Raw genomic sequence first — 22,411 nt, forward strand, 5'->3', positions numbered from 1 at the left:
ACTTAAGAAAATGTTTTAATTTTTCTTACTTTCTAGTAGCCATTTTTTCATGTATCTGTTTAAATTCTAAACCAGCAATACAATTTACCGTATAGACTTCTTGCCTGGAGGAAAAACAAAAGTCAAGGAAAAATCTTGGAAAAGAAAAGCTTGAGAAGGTACCATTACTCTAAATAGGCTGTATTATTATTGCTTAATTAAGATAATGAAACACTCAGGGTTGGAGGAACAGGGGCTGGCAGTTAACACCTGGCATTTCCTCTCAGGTTTTGTTCTTCCTGCACACGACGTGCCCCCTTGTGGGGAGAGATTCAGGCCCACAAACCACTGGCCTTCCATGACAGGTTTTTATTGGGCAAAAGAGACAGTTGTCACAAAGCTTGTCACAAGTCACAAAGCTTGTCAAAGTTGTCACAAGCTTTTTGCTTCCAAATTTCTCACTTTTCAGTCCCTCCTTAGATGTGTGGTGCTTGGTGTATTTCGCATGGATCTCTCCTGTGGGTTGTGAGGAGGATGAACGAAAGCAGCAAACTGTAAAGCTCCTGAAGAGATGACACCAGGTGACTAACACAGTAATAATAGTGTGGAACTGATTCCTTCAGCTGTGTCAAAGACCTAAGTTTTAGCACCTTTATGGAGCAGAGGAAAACTGCCTTAAAGAAAGCACTGCATGAAAAGTTTGCTTGTGACAAGAGTAAGAGGACACAATTCCCTGGATGTAAAGGGCATCCTACAAGCCATAGGCGTAATTTCTGTAGGATCTCTGCACAGAACTACTGGCTTTTAACTCATATCTTAACTCATGCTATGGTAACACTGAAATAGTTCTGAAAATATCTTCAGGCTCATGTTAAAATTTTTGTCCTTTCTTATAAAGTTGATCTGGCCACCATAACCACAGTGCAGTTACCTGTATGCTGTCCTTGCTCATGCCTTGAATTAACTTTTATTTATTAAAAATAGTCACTTCAAAATGCCAAAAATTCAGGTAATGTGGATCATAAACATCCACTTAACTGTTATTATCATGACAGATCTTCAAGTAGTGTAGCAACTCCACTGGAGTTATGAAAACTGAGGCTATTATATTGCATTCAGTGTGAACACAGGGTGAGGAATACCAATGATACCTTGTGATTATTAAACACAGGGTGATAGTCGTCTTCCTCCCTTCAATATAGAAAGCATGTTAATTTTCACATATGAGAGGCAAGCAAATGAACTGTTTCCCCAAAACACATAATAGGCTGATGAAACAAACAAATTATCTTTTTTTAGAAGTACAAGATAAAATACAAGCACATGAAAGCACAGAGTCTGGTAAAGTGACAGAAGGCTGCTCCACTCTGCTACAGAGAGGACAGAGAAAGGGCACCCAAAGTGCAACATAAATGGACAGGAAGGAAGATGGCAAGGAAAGAGAAGGGAGGAAGTCTGTGCTAACAATGCTTCTATCCGAGATATTTACGTGAGATGTGACAAAATAAACACGGTAATTTCTAGATTTGCACAACATACAATAATCTCTCTTGCAACAGGTTCTGTCCCAAATTCCAGAACCCCAAGATCCTCCCTTAGAAAACTGTTCATCAGCTCTGGGAGAAGGGGTTATTCTACACTAGTTTGTTCCATATACCTCAGTACACACTGAAGTCCCGTTTCTTATCGCTGTGGATACATCTGTCTGCTTTGTTGCTCCAGACATAAACAAACTGGAACTGGAGTATGCAGTAACCTGGCTTCTGGGAGCTGACCCCCATGGCACTCTACAGTGATATTCTCGCCACTTTCACTGGTGGAATCTTCTCTTGAAATGAGAAACTACACAGCACATTAAATAAAAAATGAGTGAGTTGTCTTGAGACAATAGACATGCTTCTGATTTTGTGATTTCTATTTCCTTTCAGTTCCATGTAAGAGGATTCAGCACTTGAAATACCTGAGAACTGTAAAAGCATTGCAATGTTCATGTCTGTTGCAGTTGACTAATGAAATAAAAATTTTAAAGTCAGTTCTTGGAAAGATTCTGCCCTCTGCTTTCTTGTTCAACTATTACATAACAAATTGTACACAAATGGTATTAGCTTTGTGTCAGAAATAAATTTGGGTAGAATCTCAAGCCTTCCACTGAATCATCTCTGCAAAGATGGCCCATCTTTTCAGCAAGAAGTAGCCTAGAGAAAGCAAAAGAAGATGTCCTGTATTACTTGAGGACACCATGATCATTGAAGTATTAAGTACAACAATTATTACTTACCTTTCTTTGGCTAAGAGAACAGACATCCCCACCAGCTTAGCAAACTCATCAGCTGTGAGAGAACCCTTTTCAGATACCTATCAAAACCAAATACACAAATAAACAAACTATGACATTAAAAGAACAACGTTCTCTCAGCTACTGAATCAGGTCTAGCCTTGAGAAGTGATAAAATGATAGGAAATCTCTTGAGAAGAAAATTAGCTTGTTTGCTTTTTTGAAAGTACAACTAATTATGAGTATTGCCCCTCAAAAACATCTCTTTGTGTCCTGGGAAAATTGCCAAGTATAAAAAAGGAAGAGAGAAAAGAGTTAAATCTGAAAAAAAATAATATGATGCCCTTTCCTTTGGATTTTTTTTTTTAATTTAAGATGCCTTAGAACCAAATGAACTGAAAAATTAGAATAGCTCGGATAGCAGAATACAGTCTCCATCAGTATTTACACAGGCAGCTCATCAATGTAGCAATATAAATCATCTGAGGTGGAAGAATTTGAGTTTTATAGTATTTAAAATACACCCACTACCTACAGGAAAATTCCCAAAACTTAGTACTTCACATGACATTATGGAATACTAGAGGAGTAACTAAAAGCCACACATTCACATTCAGCTAACACAAAAGACAGGTTCAATCCTGGGATTCAAAGCTTTGGCCCTTTTGTCTCAGCCATGCCACCTAATAAAATGAAACCTGACACATATCGGACATGTGGATGTTTAAAATACTAAAGTACTACATATGAAGTCTAGACTTATAATTGCATTGAATTTCCCAGATAAACATGTTTCATCCCCTAAAAATTAACAATTCTTCTATTACGCCATTGCTTTAGAGCAATGCAAGCTAAGTTGTAAATCCGGATGTAGTTGCCATTTCCTGCTTCCCACATAACTGGGTGGGGAGGGGTCTATTCGGCATCATTCTCAGCAGTAGTCCTTTTAGAGAAACTCAGATTAAATTAGTCCTAACATGAGATTTTCGGAAGCTAAGAGATCAAATCTGAGTAATGGATGTCAACCGTACAATCGGTGATTAATTATTTTTCCTTCCCAAACCACTACCCTCATCAAGGGTGACTGGATTCCTTTGATGTCCATGTCATTTCCTGTCTTCACCAGCCATTCAAAACCACATCTCTCTCCTGCCTGAAACCCTATGGCTTCCTTTCACTTCTCAGAACTTAATGTATAATGTGCAGTAACATTAAAGTATGGGGTGCTTTCGGCCACAAGTCTGATCTTATCTTCCCTTTCCCATACAAGCTAGTCTTCCTCAGCTGAAGCCTCTCCCTTCCATTCTTCTATGGAGTCAAAGTCTCAAATTATGAAAACAATACAAAAAAGGCATCTTGGTAATAAATCCACCTTCTGCTACTTTTTGCACTTGACCTCCTTTGTAGCAAGAAAGGTTCCTCCTTTCTTTTCAATGACATAAGCACTCTTACTAAAGATAAAAAATTCATTAGAAACAACAAAAATTTTTTTCTATAAATTTAAGAAAATAAACTGAAAATATTAACATGTACAGAAAGACTTAAGCATTTTAGTGTTGTTGATTTAGAATGGAATATTTTAAATGCCTGTAAACATTTCTCTTATCTAAAAATCTTTCTGATGAGCAAAAGCTGTACGGTGACAATCATGCAAAGCGCACTGAGCAGTCTACCTTGTGACAAGTGATGAGATGTCTGTGATAGCTCTACTTTTTCTTGACTGCCCCCTCTTTGACTCTGGTGTTCAACTTTGGATCAACCTTTTCTCAAATGTATGAAAACAAAAAAATTACATTCCACTCAAAGACATGTAACAAGTAGTGGAATAACAGGACTGTAAAGTGTCCAGAGGCAGCAAGACCACAAAGGTTTATGACACTGAGGAATTCATACTATCTTTTTCCCTGATGAAGCCGGCTGAATTCTATACACACCACTCTCCTACTGAGTGCTCTTCACAGCAGCAAACTCAGTACACATACAATGTACTGTTCTATGAAATAAACCTAAACCAAACGACTACCTATATCAACATTTAAGAGCTGGTTCCACTGCCTTCAAGCACATCATGTGCAGTGTCTGAAGTCCACTTCTCTTAAATTAGGTGCTCAATACATGCATGAATTTCAGCCAACAGTGCAAAAGATTTGGAGGAAGGCTGAAGGTTAATGAAGTTTGAAAAGAGATAGAAAAGTGATTTATTCCTTAAAGAGAAAGTGATGTCTAAGATTATTGCCTGCACAGAACTTTGAAGATGAGTAGTGCTATTTAAATATTTCTCTTAGAAGATACAGAGTGGAATGCTTTGTATTTTGAAATCTCAAGAGGAAATCCCATACCTCAAGTTTTTTACCTAATGTGTTTAGATTTCTCTAGCATGGTCAGAACACTGAAGGAAATGAAGTACACTTACTGTCTCTAAAGCAGCAGCCACCATTTCCTCCTCATTATGAGACTGGAGTTCAATCACCATCACACCACTATCAAATATCCGAAGCCTAAAATAAAAAAAGAGAGTCAAAGTAACTAAAAACTTTGTTCACATCACTTATGGTCACGTTTCTAATGCATCCTCTCTAAGATGAACTTAAGCTTAACACCATATTCAAAATCTGAAGAGACAGAAAAGACCAGGACTTGGTTAAACCCTTTTCCAGTCTAAAAAAATTCTAAGTGAAAAAAATAATGTCTTCCTAACTAAAAATTAATGTTTTAATGTAGAGTGGATGTTCGTGCATATGGCAGCATCCTTTGAGCAAAGAATGCCTTTGTTAAAAATACCCACAACAACCACAAAAAAATCTACTTCAAGTAAAATATCAAATCATCATGGTCTGACCTGTGAGTGCCATGCCTTATAAATAAATCTGTAAAGCTCTTACCTTAGTGGCAATTTCAGTGATTCCAGCATCTTACAAGCATTTACTAAATCTTCTGGTGACAGCAACTATTAAAACAGTAAAACATGTTTATTCACAGCTTGCATTTCAGGTGTATAGTATACCATCAAAACAAATGAAGTTTTAGTAGCCGAAGCTATAAAATACACCAGGCTACACTTATTGTTAATTATTTTTCCTTTCTATTGTGCAGTCTATTTTCTCAGTTTCTATGCTCCTTTCTGTTCCCTTACTATGTGTTCTATAATAATCCTCCTTTCCTTGTTTACAGAAAGAATTGCTTTTCTTTCAAAGCTCAATAATACTTTCAAAGAAGTATTTTGTTGAATTCCCAGAACATTCACTTCTCTTTAGCAGTCTCTGACCTTTAAGTTTTGTTCCAGATAAGCATGGTTTTTCCCTTTTACATGGTATCATAAAAAGCAGAATATATTATTACTACTTGTAAATGATACCTACGTATTATAAGGAAGAATGAGAAAGGTAAAAACCCTCCAATTTTAATAAAGAGCTGATTACATCATGTTGTAGACAAGTAGAATGAGCAATGAGTAGGGAGCATTTTTACCCTTTTTAACTTCTTTATGACTGAAGTCGTGTTCTAACATACTGACCCAAAGCATGTCTCACCTCCAGCCCTCGAGCACGATTCACCAGGCAGTACACTTCTGTAAGAGACATGATCCCCCCTCGCTCCTGTGGTAATAAGCACAAGACTGCTAAGAGAAACAGCATTCACCCTGTAAAAACATCAACTCTACTTGCAGAAGCCTGATTAAATAGCTGAAACAGAGGGGCTAAATGATGGCCCTAATGGCAAAAAACTAAAGAGGTAAATTAGTGACACTACACCCGAGGACTGTGAGAATTACCTTGATTTTAAAGTAGAATAAATCACAAGAACAAGAAATTTCAATGTATTAGATCTATCAATCAATTTACCATTTTTACTTTTCAGAAAAACTCAATCTTCCATTCTGATCACAGTAGGTAGCACATACTTTTCACAAAAATACTGCAGTATATATGCTTTTAGGAGGAACATAACCTTATAAGTTGTAATATGAAATTTAACTTTTCGGTGAGAAACCTGTTATCTGTAATAGCTATAGGTAAATTAAAAGAGGAGATATTACTATGGGCTGATAACCTACTTAATAATTCTGTTCTATATTTGCAAAATATATAAATTTTAAGCAGGTTAAAAAGACTCATTACTTTTATTTTCAGTAATTTTGCACCTTCTTTAAAATAAAAAAGAAATATTCTGCAGAATGGGATGAATACAGGGCTGTTCAAATACAAGGAAGACCACCTGAATAATTTTTGAAATTCCAACATTTCGCAAATCAGAAGTTGATGCCATTAGTCCAAAGAAAAATTCGTACTGAACTTTTTTATTCAAAAGGCAATAAATATTCCTCATATTAACATTGAATAGGAGGCTATGCTGCTCTAAAAAGAGGCAGACTACTACAGCCAAAATGCTCTTATATCAAAATTTGGCAACACATGTAAAATGCAAGATGTGGTGCTTTACCTCCAAGGGCGTCTGCAGGATTCCAGCCAATTGCTTTGCCAGTTGCATGTGGTACTGTGTACCAGATCCATAAGTTTCCCTCGTAACTGGATTAGCTATACCCATACTCAGTAGATAGGACTTGAACCTAACAGTCTGAACAAGCAAACAAATAAATTTCAAAGTACACCAGCTAATGAGTGATTCTGTTTCATAAAAATATTTGATTTTATAACACAATTTTGGTGAATAAATCCTTCAGTTTTCTACTAATAAAGTCAATTACTATGCAGTGAGTAGGCAAGACTTGGTACCATTTATTTTTGACCAGCACAGATAGAAAAATAGAAAAATTTATATAAAAGCAGTAAAATCATTGCTATTAAAAAGGGTTAAAAGAAAAATTAATACTAAGCAAGTAAATTGTACACCAAGTATAAGAGACTAAACACCACAAAACCAACCACCAAGGGGTTTTATTAACATTACATTATTAAACAGATAACTTTTTGCTTTTCATAGGAACATTTTGTAGAATTTAAAAACAAAATTAATTTACCTCATCCTCAGTGATGTCACCTTGTTTTTCTTTAATCTTGTTAGCTATTGACTTGGATAATTCCACCATTTCCTTAGCCTATCAAGAAACACACACAGATAAGTCAACTTCCAGCTCAAGAGAGAAAAGTGTGCTTAAAACTGAGAAAACAAGCATAAGTCTACTCGGACAAGTGACACATGCCATCCATCCATACCTTCTCCATTAGTTTGCTAAGGTCCTCAAAAGCCTGAAATTAAAAGCAGACAGTGCAGATCAGTATAACTACAGCATTCAGTTTTATGGACACAGGGAGCTGCCTTTGTCCACCTACCCAAGCTATTTAGAAGAGCTGCTATCCCTTTAGATGACTATGTTCCTATACCTTAATTGTTCATACAACTGTTTTACAGCATATCTTATAATTAAAATAATTAAAGAATGGAGAAGAGAATCAAACAATAACATACAGAACTTCAGTATGATTTATAATGTCCATGTGATAGGAAGGGACTACGAGATACTGAGTCCCAGAAAAGACTAAACTGTCCAGATTTGTTAGGCTGTCTGTAAGGTGGGGGAAGGTTTCTGGATGGTGATAGTAGATTTTAGGTGGTTTAAGATGGTAGGCAGTATTTCTGCAGGAAGACCCCATTTTTCCATCTACATTTAGGTGCCTTGTGTAGAAACTTATTGGTCAGAGATTCAATGTGCAAATAAAAAAAGGAGCTGCCTCTGATAGCACCAGTGTTTCTTCACTAACTGGACAAGTTTAGTCCCTAACACTTGGTACCTGAATTAGATTTCCAAAATTAAGTGGTCCACAGGGAGAAAAGAAAATATACCACTGTATAACAATAATTTACCACTAAGAAAACAAAAGCTTCTCTTTGGAATACTTCTTCTTACTCCCTAATCTGCCAAACTTACAATAGACTTACAATAGACTTCCCAATCTCTAGAGTAAATCAAAGTCCTGCTACTCTACTTGTATATGATATCAACAAGAACTTTTCTGACAGGGCTTTTCCCAGCTTATTTCTAATCTCTATACCTGCATGAAAACAACATTCATCAAAAGAACCCCTGATTTAGCTAAATAAACAGTATGCTGTGTCTAACTCCTCCTCTGCCTGACTCACCCAGGGCCGGCCTGGAAACAAAGGGGAATGTGCACACACCTAACAGGAACTTCCTCAGATAAACAAAAGGCTAAAGAACTGGATTCTTATCAGCACTGAACAGCAGATGCAGGAAGCCTTTTCCTGGAAGCCAGGGCACCATGTTATAAATTAAGTCATTTATAACATTTAAAGCTGGAGGAAGGCAGGATTTTACAAGTCATGGTTTTCCTCTGCTCATACAACATATATAAATGGATTTCTTTTACTCTTTGACAAAGCTACTAAAGGAAAAAATAAGCAGACAATGCCTTTTGAACTATATGCCCACGCATGTAATCACAATACCTTTTGAACTACACACAAAACTTCATTCATTACGTTCTTCACAGACAGAAACCAAAAAAGTTTAATTCTCCCAGTATCTAAAACAGCACGTAGCCTGCAAGGGCACTTTAATTTTCCTAAGTATTAGAGTAGGGAATGCCTTTTTCTTGTAGCATGTTGAATCCTATAAAGCTTTGACACAAGAACAAATCTGATGCATTTAGTTTATGAGTACTTTTGTATCAATCTCTACTACCAAGACAGAATCAGACTATTTTTGAGGGTATTGCTCTGAGGTGCATATGAAGAAATTAAATGCCTTCACTGTCCATCAGTATTGATATCTGGAATTCAACTATTGGGCTGGTTCTATGGTAAAGGGTGGTCTCCATCTAGCCCTGGTATTTCACAAAATACTTGCAATTTCTTGTTGATGCCTGCAAATCATTTTGCATCTAAAAACCTGACTATAAGAGGAAAATCTAGCTTCATACAGTTATGTGCAGACACTTGGATCAGCATATTACGCTTAATATATATTCAATTTTCAGTTGAAACCAAATTAGTGTAATAAATACACACTGTTAATTTCAAAGAACAATCCTCTTGAAAAGAATTGTTTAAATGAAGTACCCTTCCATACATTGATAAACCAGTTAAATAAAATAAATAATAACTGCAAACTGTACACTCTTAATCAATTCAGACTTCTCAACAAAAAAAAATAAATAGTCTCAGCTGTCCCAAAAAGAAAGTGTGAATGAATGTAATAGTTCAGACAGGTGGTTGACCTTGAAACTTAAAAAGTACTTACCTCGGAAATGTTTTTGTCAGTCTCTTTTCTTTTTTCTTCTAATTTCCTTTCAATACCTACAATTCCTACAGCCCTTATTCTTCCTGCCTGGGGAAAAAAAAAGGAAACAAGGAAAGAAAAGAAAGAAAAAAGAAAGAAACAAGGAAAAAGTCAAAATAGGAAATGATAGTTTCTCATTTGCACCCTTGTGAAAATTAGAGGACTGGAAATATCCCCCAAACAGCAGATATCATTCATACAGTATTGCATGCATTTCTTGACAATTTTTAAACCATTGTAAAAAAACTAAACAAGAAATGTGAACCATGTATGAATTTGTTGTACTAGACAAATAATGATATTGGTAGTAAACTGAAGCTATTAATATGGCTTAATATCCAGACTGAGTATTCCAGCTCGTCTCAATTTGAGCCTCTCAAGTCCATGTGAACATCCATACTAGAGCTGTGGAATTGCCTGAGTATATTACTTCAAGAAATCCAGCCTGAAGAAACAGAAACATAGAAACACAATGCTAAGTGCAGTCTAATTTACCTTCTTCAGAGGTATTAGAATGTGGGTGATGGTGAAATTCTTACCAGATGCCAGATGTGTTCTAGAAGGGTTGGCACCTAAGATGGCAGTAATGTCAGACCTCTCATCTCTGACTGCAAAGCTTAGCACTGGTGTTAATGAGTTGCTATGACTTAAGTAGAGGTAAGGCATTTTGATTAGATTCCTCATTAATTACTCCAAATGAAATTGTGCTTATAGGTGCTACATTTACCAAAAGGGGCCTACACGATTTCATGTTGTACAATCTTTAAATCATCCTATTTCACTCATCCAATACTATATATTCTTATATTCAGCACATTAATATATAGAAACAACACCTACATGTTTATCAGAGTTTATAACCTAGAAGTATGAAGGCAGATAAAGGTCATCTATCATATGACATTCTCCCTAACAACTGTTGATTTAGAATACACATTTAAATCAAACATATATGGGTTTCAAAGAGTTATACAAAAGTCATGTATTATGTATTTGACTTCCAGCCACAAAAAAATAAACCATGAATCACAATTAAGACAAATTTTCCAGCATCATTGGACCTCACATGCTGAATAAAAGTATACGCAAATAAATATTGTATTTGAAGTATTATGCGTGTGTGTGTCTAACTAAAACAAACCAAAAAAAGGAGCTCATTATCTAAGCACACTCAAGAAGGAGAGGCTACTGTGTTCTATCGTGAAAAATGCAAAGCAGAAACAAATTTATGCCAGTGAAATAACAGGCAAACTAAAGCTGAATTCCTGCACATGCCCATGATGTTGGAGTTAGATGGTTAGAGTCACACGCTGGATGTGGTATATGGGGGTGGCAAGAAGTGGCAATAAGAGATTACACACAGATCCTGCTCAGAAGCTCTGCACATACCTGTGAATCCTTGTTAACTTGCATGGCCTGACCTGTGGGCATGCTCTCCCATCTCCTTTGTGTGATTTCTTCTGATAATCGTCTGTAGAACTGCAAACGTTAAAGAATGACAACAGATGTTTCATTAACTGTGCAGAGTACCTCTGTGTATTATCATCTTGGTGATGAAATAAACTTCACAAAGCATAGTGACAAAACATGATAACACCTACACAACCATGGTACAGAACTCATTATATGGAAATTCTTAATGTCCAATCTTCAAAAGTATTCACATTAGAAAAGGAGCCATGTACTCACTAAGTACTTCTACTGTAAAATATTTTTTCAGATATTCAAAATGTCGCAAACCATGTTAAATATTGAGGTATACTCAAAGGCATGTTTTTAAAAGAAGGAAAGCTGAGCAATCCAATTGCTATTGATCTGCTAATGCAACAATATAAAAACAACCACACAGATCAGTTACACTGATTGGTTTATTGCTAATACCAGAAGGTGGCATAAGTTAACACTAAGAGTTAACCACTGGGGCTTAACTGATGGGCTAGGCAACCAGTAAGCACAGTAAGTTTGATTTTCAGACACAACATTAAAATAAATATGATGATTGTGAAAAACGCACATTCATACTATGCATAAATCTATAGTCATCATAATCTGAAAACTGCTCACAAAGAAATGAAAGTGAGTCTGATCAAACACATGCATTTGTAAGACATTTCTAACTAATTTGAGTTGCAAATCTGATTTTCTGCGGTGAACAAGAACAGCTTTTTCCACAGTCCAAAGTTAAAGTTCTCAGTCTTATCAAACAAAGGAACTTCCACTGTGAGATTTATTTAGTGTAATTTCTTTTGTTTTTAGGATAAGCTTTCTTTTAAGAATATATTATATTTTTCTTAGAATGCTCAAAGCCTTTTAGATTTGGTGTAGGTTAAAAAGACTATACAGTGTAAAAGGAACAAAAGTTCTGAGGCAACAAAAGGTGTTCAGCAACAAAATTAGAGAGATAATTAGGAATAAGTTGTATAATTCCTATTCAAAAGGGGGTTAGGTACAAAGAAACATCTTTTATTCTGTTGAACATGACATGATGTCATTTTTGAAAATCCCATGTTCAATTTAGTAGATTAGAAAAGGAAGTATAAGATTATACTAAACCCCCTAAAATAAGGACTAGCCTAGTAATGTCTCTTGGCATTTTTGGAACTCTATTTGCAGTATTTAATGAAAGTATAGAACATGGGAGACTCAAAGTGTTTGTCTCCCAAAAGGATATATTGAAAAAGCTCCACCTCAAAAGTAAACATGGAAAGATCATGGGAATTATCACTAACACAGCAAGAGAAGAAAAGCATGTCCAAAGACCTGATTGTGCTTGGCATCCATGGTACAAGACTTACCTCAATCTGCCCATGTTCTTTGAAAGAAAGCTTGACATAGGAATATTTGCTGCTTTGGAATGGACCAGGCTCTTTGTTTGAAGAAGCAGGATGAAGATGAACTACTATTTTGGCACTAAGGAAAAGGTAAAGGAAAGAGAAAATATTTCTGTAATATCTAAAGAAACTATTTCTGCATCAAAGTTAACCATTTCATCAAACTCTCTATTAACTATCTCACATAGGATCTAAAGATCATCAAATAATGCTTTACATTTATGAATCAACATTTAAATACTTTGATGGAGTAGATCTTGCATAAAAATTACTACAGCCTCTAAAGCAGAAACGTTTTACAAATATAAAATGCACTTATCATCAATTCTTAAGAAATGAACATAACAAATTTTAAAATTTCAAGCAATAATTTCCAAAAACCCTTTTAGTTAGGATAAATGCTGATTGCCAAGTTGTCATTTAATCTGGCAGCAGTTATTGCAGGTCAAAAGCCAAAATACACTATCTTTGACACAGGAAAACAAAAGGTTTCAATATTATGTGTAATCTATCCCACTTTTATATATCACTTGTAGACACTGTGTGTGGACTTATCCAAAACCAACATTCAAAGCCAACATGCATGAAAATAACAGTCTAAAAGAACACCTACTACCAGAAAAAAAACCTTGGCAGAGAGTGATTTTAGGAAAATTAACAGACTGCTATCACAACATGACTGCAAGTCCTCCACTCCCATCTCATTTTACTGGTAATGTTTGCATTGGTCTTCACTTACTTCTCCAGCATCAGTGAATGAACTGATTTCTTCTGAATACCTCCAGCATATTACTTTACCAATCTGACTGTAGGCTGCAAGCAGATATTAATTGTGCATGCATTTCTTCAGCCAAATTTTTTTCTCTCTTTAGAAACTTAAATTAATAGAATCATTTATGTTGGAAAAGACCTCTAAAATCATCACTAGAGATTACATGGCAGTTACTTAACAAATCACATCAGTCGTGACTCTCTTATACATTTGACCTCAATGGTCCCTGTGACTGCCAGTATGGAAACTTCAGATTGCAAACAGAACTTACCATGAATTAATAATACTGGGTACCTCACATAACATGCATGTGAAAGGATCCATATGAAAAAGACAATGAGGGTGGTCATACCTTTTTCCTATCCCAGCTGCCTGCTCTTCAATAAATACAATCTGAGATAGAGGTACAGCAATGCAGCACTCCTGGAACAAACACGACAAACACAGGTGAATTAAACCATATCCTATCTATTCACTCTCTAAATCCAAGTGTTCTCTTTCCCCATTGCACAAACAGTATGGATAACTATAGGTGCTGCCTGAAGGACTCTATGTGAAATATGACAGTAACAACAGAAAATGTATTACAGTGAAATATATGTAGAAAAAGAACAGAAAATTTAAACTGAGTTCTAGTTAATCAAAAAGCCTCAAGAAACTTAAGTGTCAATGTGTCAACTTTAAAAACCTCAAGCTAGATTCATAGGAGAGACTGAGATTTAACAAATCTTTAGATCTGAGGTCAAAATTTAAACACTAAAATTTCCACATTTCTGCACCTTATTGCTGTAGGTGCACAATACTCACAGGTTCTTGACATTTTTTGATTGATATTACTTTGGGAGCTAAAAAAATATCCAGACCTACCATTCTTTTTAAATGCTGAATATCTAAAATCTACATTATTGTCTGAATGCAATAGGAATTTTTCCACCCATCCTACAGTGAAGGAGTTAATCCAGCAGTTGATACATCTCATTTATTACATTTATTGGACTGTGCTTTAAACTAAACAAAGAGCACGAAAGCAGGGTGTATCCATCTGTTGGAAACTAATCTATCCCAGGCTGAAGTCTTTCTACATACATTTGAGACAGAAGTGGCAACAGGAATGATTCAAAACATCTAATAAGGTGCCTGGTCTTGTTTTGGTGAACATCCTCTGAGGAACATCATCTCCCACACAACACCTTGGTGATTGACACAGTCACACAGAAAGCAGGAAACACAGGTTGTATTCCACCTCTGAACTTCTCTCTTCCACCTGCCACTGCCTGGCACCAGTTTACAATAGACACCTTTACAGGGTCCTATCAATCCCTACCACCAAAATTGTTCCTCTTTAAATTTGAGAGCAGGGAAGTATACATGCTGGAACTTCAACTAGTAAGCAAATCTCTTCTTGGGAAAAACCCTGGGATGTAAAACAGCCACAAAGTTCTGGACTCTTTAAAAGATAGGCAACATTATGCTTCTGTTAAAAAAAAGGTTTTGAAAATTACAAAAAGAGTTCAATTATACCTAGTATGTGCACTGTTAAAATGACTGTTTTGTTTAGTTCCAAGATAGAAAGTTATGAACTTATTTTAAGTACAAGGACTTAGAGTCATCCCTTCCTGACAGAGAAGCTACAGGAAGGGATACAAAACAGAAATGTGTTAAATATGCTCTGTGTTTATTTGAATTTTGTCTTCTAATACCTCATGCTCACATTATGCATGAATTTATCATTTAAAAATTTGTACAAATCTAGCTATGTAACAAACTTTACAAAATTCCCTTTTTTTTAAACACTGTTCAACTGCAGGTGGCATATAAAAACAGCAGCTATAGGACCTGGCTGTCTGTTTCTGTAAGAAGGTTTGCTATGTTAACCTAATGACATGTGCCCCGTTAATTATTATACATTGACACAGTAAGAAGAGGACTCTCTCTACAAATTTATTCTAGGTAAGCTAGCTAAGGTTTCTAAGCCTGATGTTAAACCACAGCTGAGCTTAGACAATTCACCAAGACAACAAAAACACACCATGCTCCCCATGTTTCAGTACAGAGAGCTTGAAAATGAATCAGCTTTATTTACCCCACTAACAAAGGTAGTTACAATTCCCAGTCAGAACTGGGTAATTTTTGCCCATCTCAGGGCCACATTTCTGCCCCTTCTGTTAATCAAGCCTGAGACTGATTATTATTTTTCTTCTTCTCCAAGGTTTCCCTCTGATGATTTAATGAATTCAATGACCTTGGAAGAGCAAATGGAGAAACTGGAAAAAGAGATAAATGTAATCTTTTTGTTGGAAAGGAGAGAATGGAGAGATGTTCAGTTCTAAGACTTGCTGAAGCCATAATCCCCAATGCAAGCATGCAAAAAGTCCAACTGAGAAGACTGGATGCAGTGGTTGTTGCAGTATATGCTCAGCTCTCAGAAAGAAATGCTGATGAAGAAATAAAAAGTGATTGACACAGAGTTTAGCACATTATCTCATGTGATAATGTGATGACTGCAAAAAAGCCTCATGTCAATTTATACAGAATAGCTCATGGTCTGGACAATTATGCCCTAACTTGTGTAACAGTAATCCCCCAAAAGTAACAGCTCTTTAAACATTTTTTAAAAAAAAAATTGTATAAAAATAGGTCTACTGTTCCTGCAAACAATCCCTGAAGAAAAAAATCATACTGCTCTGCCAAATTAAGAACATCCTTGGTGACATTACCTTCGGAATGCTCTTAGTAGCTCCCTGCTTTGAAGCAAGGATATGATATTTGCTAGGGATATCCTTTGAATGTCAAAGGTGCTTCAGCTTCCCTTGCACCAAAGCCCAGTGGAATATAAATTGCTTTTGAAAAGTTGTCAGCTAAATGTGCTCTGTCTAAACTTTGGCTTTCAGGGTTAAAATTCTCACTTATTGTGTCCAAAACAGGCATAATCCAAGCTGATCTGAGGAAGATGTCTCCTTCAACGGTATCTGTGGAGTGGTGCCCATTGTCACAGTCTATGCTTAGAGCTTTATGTGTTTGTGTCTTCTCCCACTTCCAGCCTGCATTCTCAAGCTGTGGTTGATGACACAAAGCATTCAGCAGCTTTACTACAGTTACCACTTAACCTGTGACCAGCTGTCCACAGCAGTACAGTAAATGTTCTGGCTTAGTGAAGGATGGCTCACAGCAGGAACAGGCAGCTGGGAGGGCAAGATGTGTGCAAAACAATACTGCCACCAAACACATCCTATCATCCAAATCATGGTCTGGGACTACATGGTGGGGCAACTTGGACTTGAAACCAACAAGTTAGAAAAGGCTTTCCTAAACAAGGAGAATAGGAGAGAACTTCACTTTATGATTTGCCTGACACATTCAACTTCAGTTTCAAAATCAATGTTTTTAGTGCATGATGCCAGGCTCTTTTCTCCTTTATTTCTGTGCAGTAGAAAAGAAAAAATTATAGGATACATTTCTATCCCTTCTCATCTCCATGATTATTTTATTAAAGCAGGACTGGATGAAAGAACACTACGTAATCTTTTTTCTGCTGAGAGCCAAAAAGTGGACTATACTTGTATAACAGAACACATACAAAGTCAGGAATAATCCCCTCTCTCTGTGCAAGCTTTTCATTGCAAACTACTTGTTGTTTATTACAGAATTTACAACTGAATGACATACAGGAGAAAAAAGTGGGACTTACATGATTCTTCTGATCCCTCCAGATCAGTCTGTGTGTGCTCAGCAGTAAAACTCCACTATCGAATTTCACCTGGGTAGGAAAAATGAAACAGATCAACAACAAATTGAACCAGTAAGTTACATAAATACTGGTCGTGGAAACATTACACCTTATCACAACACAGCAATCAGATTTAACAAGCCAGTATTTTGAGAACACTCCCTTTTTTTCCAGAAAACAAAATAAATGAAGTTTAGGAAACAACAGAGAAAAATAGGATAAAAGGATTAGGTGGATAAACATAAATTTCCTTTTTCAAATGTATAAACTTTCCCCCTGGAAATCCTGAGGGATCCTCCCTTCATATATTCTGCAAGATATACAAAAGTTCTTACATGTATTTTAAATAGAGCTATTGGCTTTGCAACTATTCACTATATGCTGACAAAGAAGGTAGAAGTTATGCAAAAAAAGCAAAGCAACCTAATAAAAAGATGCTGCATACAGTCTGAAATCTTCCATCCTATCACACAGGAGTATTACTTCTATCTGTGCTGCTGTTGAAAAGCTCTTATCAGACAGCAAAACAGTACCTGAAAAATCTGCATTAGCAAATTGCTTTCTACTTGTAAAATCGAAGGCATGTTTTCACAGCTTTTTGTGAGGGCATGCAATTACCAAGATGTAGAAAAATGATCAGGCCATCAGTGAAGTGAAGCAATAGGCAGGATGACTCAGAAAAGAGTAGAGGGTATGTCAGCACCCAGGACGACTCAAGTGTGAACTGTGCATCATGCTCTGTACCACACCAAAGCCAGGGCTCAGCCCTTACAGGAGTGACAGCCCAAGCACTGGGCAGCACCTTGTGACAGTGACACCGCCTATACACACCCTGTGGGGGTTCAACCCTCACCCCACGTCACACACACTGTCCGAGGCCTTTCTCACAGAATCAATTCAATTGGAAAAGCCCTTTGAGATCATCGGGTCCAACCTATGAACCAAGATCCCCATGTCAACCAGACCACGGCACGTCCAGTCTTTCCTTAAACAGCTCCAGGGTGACTCCACCACTTCCCAGGGCAGTCCATTCCCATGCCTAATTACCCTTTCTGTCAAGAAATTCTTCCTAATGGCCAACCCAAACTCCTCCTAGCACAGCTTAAGGCTACTTCCTCTTTTCCTGTCACCTGTTGCCTGGGGGAAGAGCCCGACCCCGACCTGGCCCCACCCTCCTTTCAAGCAGTTGCAGAGAGCAATAAGGTTCCCCCAGAGCTTCAGGCTAAACAATCCCAGCCCCTTCATCTGCTCTTCCCAAGACCTGTGCTCCAGACCCTTCCCCAGCTCTGGTGCCCTTCTCTGGATCCTCTCCAATATCAGTCCTGAGCTGAGGGACCCGGAACTGAACACAGGGCTCGAGGCGCGGCCTCCCAGTGCTACAAGGGGACAATTCCTGCCCTGGTCCTGCTGGCCACGCTACTGCTGATACAGGCCAGGATGGCACTGGCCTTCTTGGCCACCTGGGCACACTCTGCCTCACGTTTAGCTGCTGTCGATCAGCACAGCCCCTCAAAGCCTGCAACTCCGCCCTGATCTCCCCAGAGAAGCAAACCCTGCCAGACCCTAGCGCAGAACGTCCTCCCACACCCCTGATCGATGCTCCGCCTGCAGCCCAAGCCCTTCACACCCTTCATGCCGCATCTCTCGCTCAACACGGCCCGCACTCACAGCCCTGCCACCCTCCTTTGCCTCCTAGCGCCCACGGCCGCGTCCTTCACCCTCCTCCTCCACCCCGGCCGCTCCGCCAGGCCCCGCGCGGGGCGGCTCCAGCTCCCGTCACCTTCTCCTCGCCGTCGCTGAGGCGAACGCCACGCTGCTGGACCACCAGCGTCTCTCCCATCTCCAGCAGCCCGGTGGTCCAGGAGAACCTGTCCATGGCTGCGCTTCCCCTCCCGCAGCGGGCCGCGGCCGCCGGCTGCGCAGGCACCGTGTGCGGCTGCCGCCCGCCCTCTAGCGGCGGCCCGCGCCGCGGCCGCCATGTTCTGCCGCGGGGAGCGGCGGGAGGGCAGCGCCGCCCGCCATTGGCCAGTTCAAGCCCCGCGGCCGGGCCAATCGGGGCGGCGCCCGGCCGTTCAAACGCCCGTTGCGCGGCGGTGATGGCGGCGCGCGCGGCTCCGCGGCTCCCGGCCACCCGCAGGTCCGAGCCCGCATTCCGCGGTAAGGCCGGGACACTGGGCGGGGATCGGGGCGCGGACACCTGGGCACCGAGGGGCAGAGCCGCTCCCCGCGCGGGGCTGAGCGTTACCGGCCGCCGCTGCAGCCTCGCGCGTCGCTGCGGTGGACGCAGGAGAGCCGGTGCGGGCGAGGAGCCCGTCGGTCTCTGCGGACAGTGGGAGGGAAGGGCAGGCGCTTCAGGCGAGGTCGGAGACCGGGCAGGTCTCCGTAGCAGCGCTCGCTGTTGTGGTCTTGGAGCTTCCGAGCGGTGCGAGCGGGCATAGGGGACTTCATCCTCCTCTGGCAGGGCTGGGGTTGGTGCGGACCCCACCCCATCTGATCCCATCTGATCCCGACCCCTGCCCCAGGTAGGACTCCTGGGCTGGGCGCCTTCCCTCATGACAAACGGGACGCTCTGACGTTAAGAGCATCCTCTTGAAAGCATCAAGTGCGGCGCCGCCTTCGATCTGCGCTCTTGTGCTTATTTATTTTCTGACCGGTTCGGGTTGTTGCAGGTTAAAGCAAGGGACTCGTTTGGTGGGGCTCTGCTGTCTGTGCGAGGGGCGGTGAGCGCCGTTTTTGAAGCGGAAGGTGCTGGGGAGCTCTGGGATGCACGCCAGGCTCTCTGCCGTGCTCCTGGCAGGGGCACGGCTGCTGTACGAGCTGTGGTAGCTCCTTCAGAAGCAGGCGATGGACACTGCCTTCTGTACGCCTTGTCCAGAGAAGGATGGGGAGCTGGGGAAGGGTCTGGAGCACAAGCCCTCTGAGGAGCAGCTGGGGGTTTAACCTGGAGAAAAGGAGGCGCAGGAGAGGCCTTACCATTCTCCACAACTGCCCGAAGGGAGGGTGGAGCCTCTTCTCCCGGGTGACATGTGACAGGACAAGAGGACAAGTCTTCAGCTATGCCAGGGAGGTTTCGGTCGGACATTAGGAGGAATTTCCTGACAGAAAGGGTGATTAGGCATGGGAATGGACTGTCCAGGAAGATGGTGGAGTCACCATCCCTGGAGAGACAGTGACAGCCGCTCTTAGGGCATTTTCAGGATTACTTCATACTGGCAATAACACTCCCAGTAGTTTAACATTTGCACAGATGTCTGAGTGACAGTGGAAGAGAAGCAGAACCTTACAGATGGTCAGTTGGGTTCACACGCATGGCACTTTCATGTGCACTATACTTGCTACTGCAAGTAGCAAGTGAAAAGTGTGCTTGCTAAACCAACTGTAACCATGTGAAATACTGGACAGGCATACAGAAGATAACAGCAAGACTGGCTTCTTCATGTCACAAAATTGTGTTTCTTTTGGCTTAATACAGCAAAACAGCCATTTTTGTAGCTATTACATTCAACTATCCCTTGAATATTGCCTTTTTCAAGAAATATGACAATGTGTAAGACATTGAGATGTGAAAACAAAAGATTTCTTAATCCTTAGTGTCTATATTTTGTAATGTCTTCATGCTTTCCTAACTGTATTTCCTTCTCAACTAAGAAAGTTTAGCATTAATATTTTAGCTGAAAATGTAACATGTCTTTCTTAAAATCTACTAGAACAAAGACGACAGAAAGTTGAAGAATATCTGTCAAGAAAGAAGACTTTTTCTGGTGTGTCCATTCAAGAAAACCAGACATCGATCAGGTAGTATTTCTGCTATGGCTTACATTCTCTTATTTTCATATTCACTAATGTTCCTTCATTTTCATCTCAGCTGGCTTCCATAAGATACTGCTTGCTAACTAGAATATTAATTTTCATTTGCATGCAGTAGTGCCACAACTCTTACATAACACATCACAAAGCACCTGAGGAAGAATTTGGATTTGTAATTTCAAACTGAAATGGTTTTCTTCTGAGTCATTAATACATTTTCATAGTTGCTAGGAGACAGTACAGGTCTTGGTGGCTTTGTAATTTTCTAGGTTGTCTGATGCCAGCTCTGGTGCCTGACAGAAGGTTTTAGAACCTGTCAGTGTGGTAGGAACTACATATCCTTGTTCAGACTTGCTTCAGAATGGCCTGGATTCTCATGATTGCAGTAGCTGAGCTTCAGCTTCTTGTTCTATTCCCCCTTTCCCCTCAACTGCAGCATATAGCATATATTTGTTTTCCTTGGAGGAATGCTGCAAGCTAAACAGAAATGCTTTATTATGAGTACATTCTGCAGACTGCTAACTGAGACATGAACATCCTCTAAAAATACATTCATTTGTTGCATGATTTAAGATGTCTTTTTTTTAAATTTTTTTTTTTAAGCAGTAGCAGAACTAGGAGAGCAACTGCCAGTAAACTGCAAGACAAGTTACAACTCCCAACATCTCCCAAGCCAGAAATGGTAAGTTTTTGACTGATACTTAAATACTAATGGCACTCTGTTACTATGGTGACAACATTTTTCCACTTACTTAATTTTGAATCTATTTATGTTGTATGACTTCCAGAGCATGAGAAGTTTGCATGTGCAGAGGTGTGGTTTGTTAGAAGTTTATATAGTCACTGCTTATTATATGCTTTTTGGAATTCTGTCATATTATAATAGGAAATGGATGATACTGACATTCAGTTTGTACACAGCAGGAGAGAGTTAAAGAAGATGCCATTATTGCTGAAACAATGCTTAAATTTTAACAACCTTTCTTGAGAAAGTCGGGGATTTTTGATACATTTTGAGTCTTTGGGGAAGTTTTTTGAAATCTGAGTGAGGTCTTCTTATGGTCACAGTAAAAAATTTACTGTTGCTTGAAAGAAATCCAAACCATTAATAAAACACGCTGTTGAGTGTGTATGTTTTTTCAGTGGTGTGCTGGCAAAACTAATGTAATCAGAAATAGATGCCAATATCTAATCGGAGTTTAAGGGAATGTGTTTCCTGTATCATTTCATGTCACCTTCCTGGAATTAAGATGCAAATGGTTGTGCTGCTTAGAAGTAGCAAAATAAAGATTCTTCTCCAGATCTATTCTCAGGGAAAGGTGAGGAAAAAATAGATGTAAGACCTGTGTTCGTCTTAGACAGCTTAGAGTTTGGCTTCCAAAAGATTTGAGGTACAGAGTTATTTGAGGAGAAAAGCAAAAAACTTCAAAACTGAATGTTGACGAGAAAAATTGCAACAGTAAGAACAAGTGTTTTTTTCAGAAATTTCCTGAATGGACATATATTTTTGTGTAAATGTCTTGTGTGATTTAAAGATAAGCTACATAGTTTCCTGAAATAAGTCCTCACACTCGAATGCTAGTTATGCAGGCTCTGTCAAATCTAACTACTAAGTCTTAATGACAGACCAGGAAACGAGATACTGTAGTTTTCTTTCAGGTCAAGGGCATCTTCCTTAAAGTCTGTTCCTGCAGACTTCCATGTGTCATTCACAGGTTTTTTTCCCCTGCCTTTGGATATTTCACTGTTCCAAAAGCTGCTG

The 22,411-nt window shown here is 39.2% G+C and overlaps 2 protein-coding genes across 4 annotated transcripts in view; one reads left to right on the forward strand and one right to left on the reverse strand.

Moving 5' to 3' along the window:
• VPS36 (vacuolar protein sorting 36 homolog) lies at positions 1 to 18,786 on the reverse strand. The gene is made up of 14 exons (XM_056486759.1): positions 18,623 to 18,786; positions 16,804 to 16,872; positions 13,468 to 13,538; positions 12,308 to 12,422; positions 10,902 to 10,991; positions 9,474 to 9,560; positions 7,429 to 7,461; positions 7,233 to 7,310; positions 6,695 to 6,829; positions 5,785 to 5,850; positions 5,137 to 5,201; positions 4,668 to 4,752; positions 2,258 to 2,334; positions 1 to 2,174 (listed from the first exon to the last, which is right to left on the reverse strand). Exons 1-14 carry the CDS (start codon positions 18,716 to 18,718, stop codon positions 2,081 to 2,083), a joined length of 1,161 nt encoding a protein of 386 aa, XP_056342734.1. The 5' UTR covers positions 18,719 to 18,786; the 3' UTR covers positions 1 to 2,080.
• CKAP2 (cytoskeleton associated protein 2) overlaps positions 18,717 to 22,411 on the forward strand; it is a 10,465-nt gene continuing 6,770 nt past the window's right edge. The window contains exons 1-3 of one of the 3 annotated variants that reach the window (XM_056486729.1): positions 18,717 to 18,999; positions 20,550 to 20,637; positions 21,253 to 21,331. In XM_056486729.1, the coding sequence (XP_056342704.1) occupies positions 18,717 to 18,999; positions 20,550 to 20,637; positions 21,253 to 21,331 (450 nt within the window). The remainder of the gene's footprint in view (positions 19,000 to 20,549; positions 20,638 to 21,252; positions 21,332 to 22,411) is intronic. The other 2 variants (XM_056486736.1, XM_056486744.1) reach the window with 2 other exon arrangements.

This window comes from Oenanthe melanoleuca, chromosome 1, assembly GCF_029582105.1.
Source record: "Oenanthe melanoleuca isolate GR-GAL-2019-014 chromosome 1, OMel1.0, whole genome shotgun sequence".
Classification (NCBI taxonomy): Eukaryota; Metazoa; Chordata; class Aves; order Passeriformes; family Muscicapidae; genus Oenanthe; species Oenanthe melanoleuca.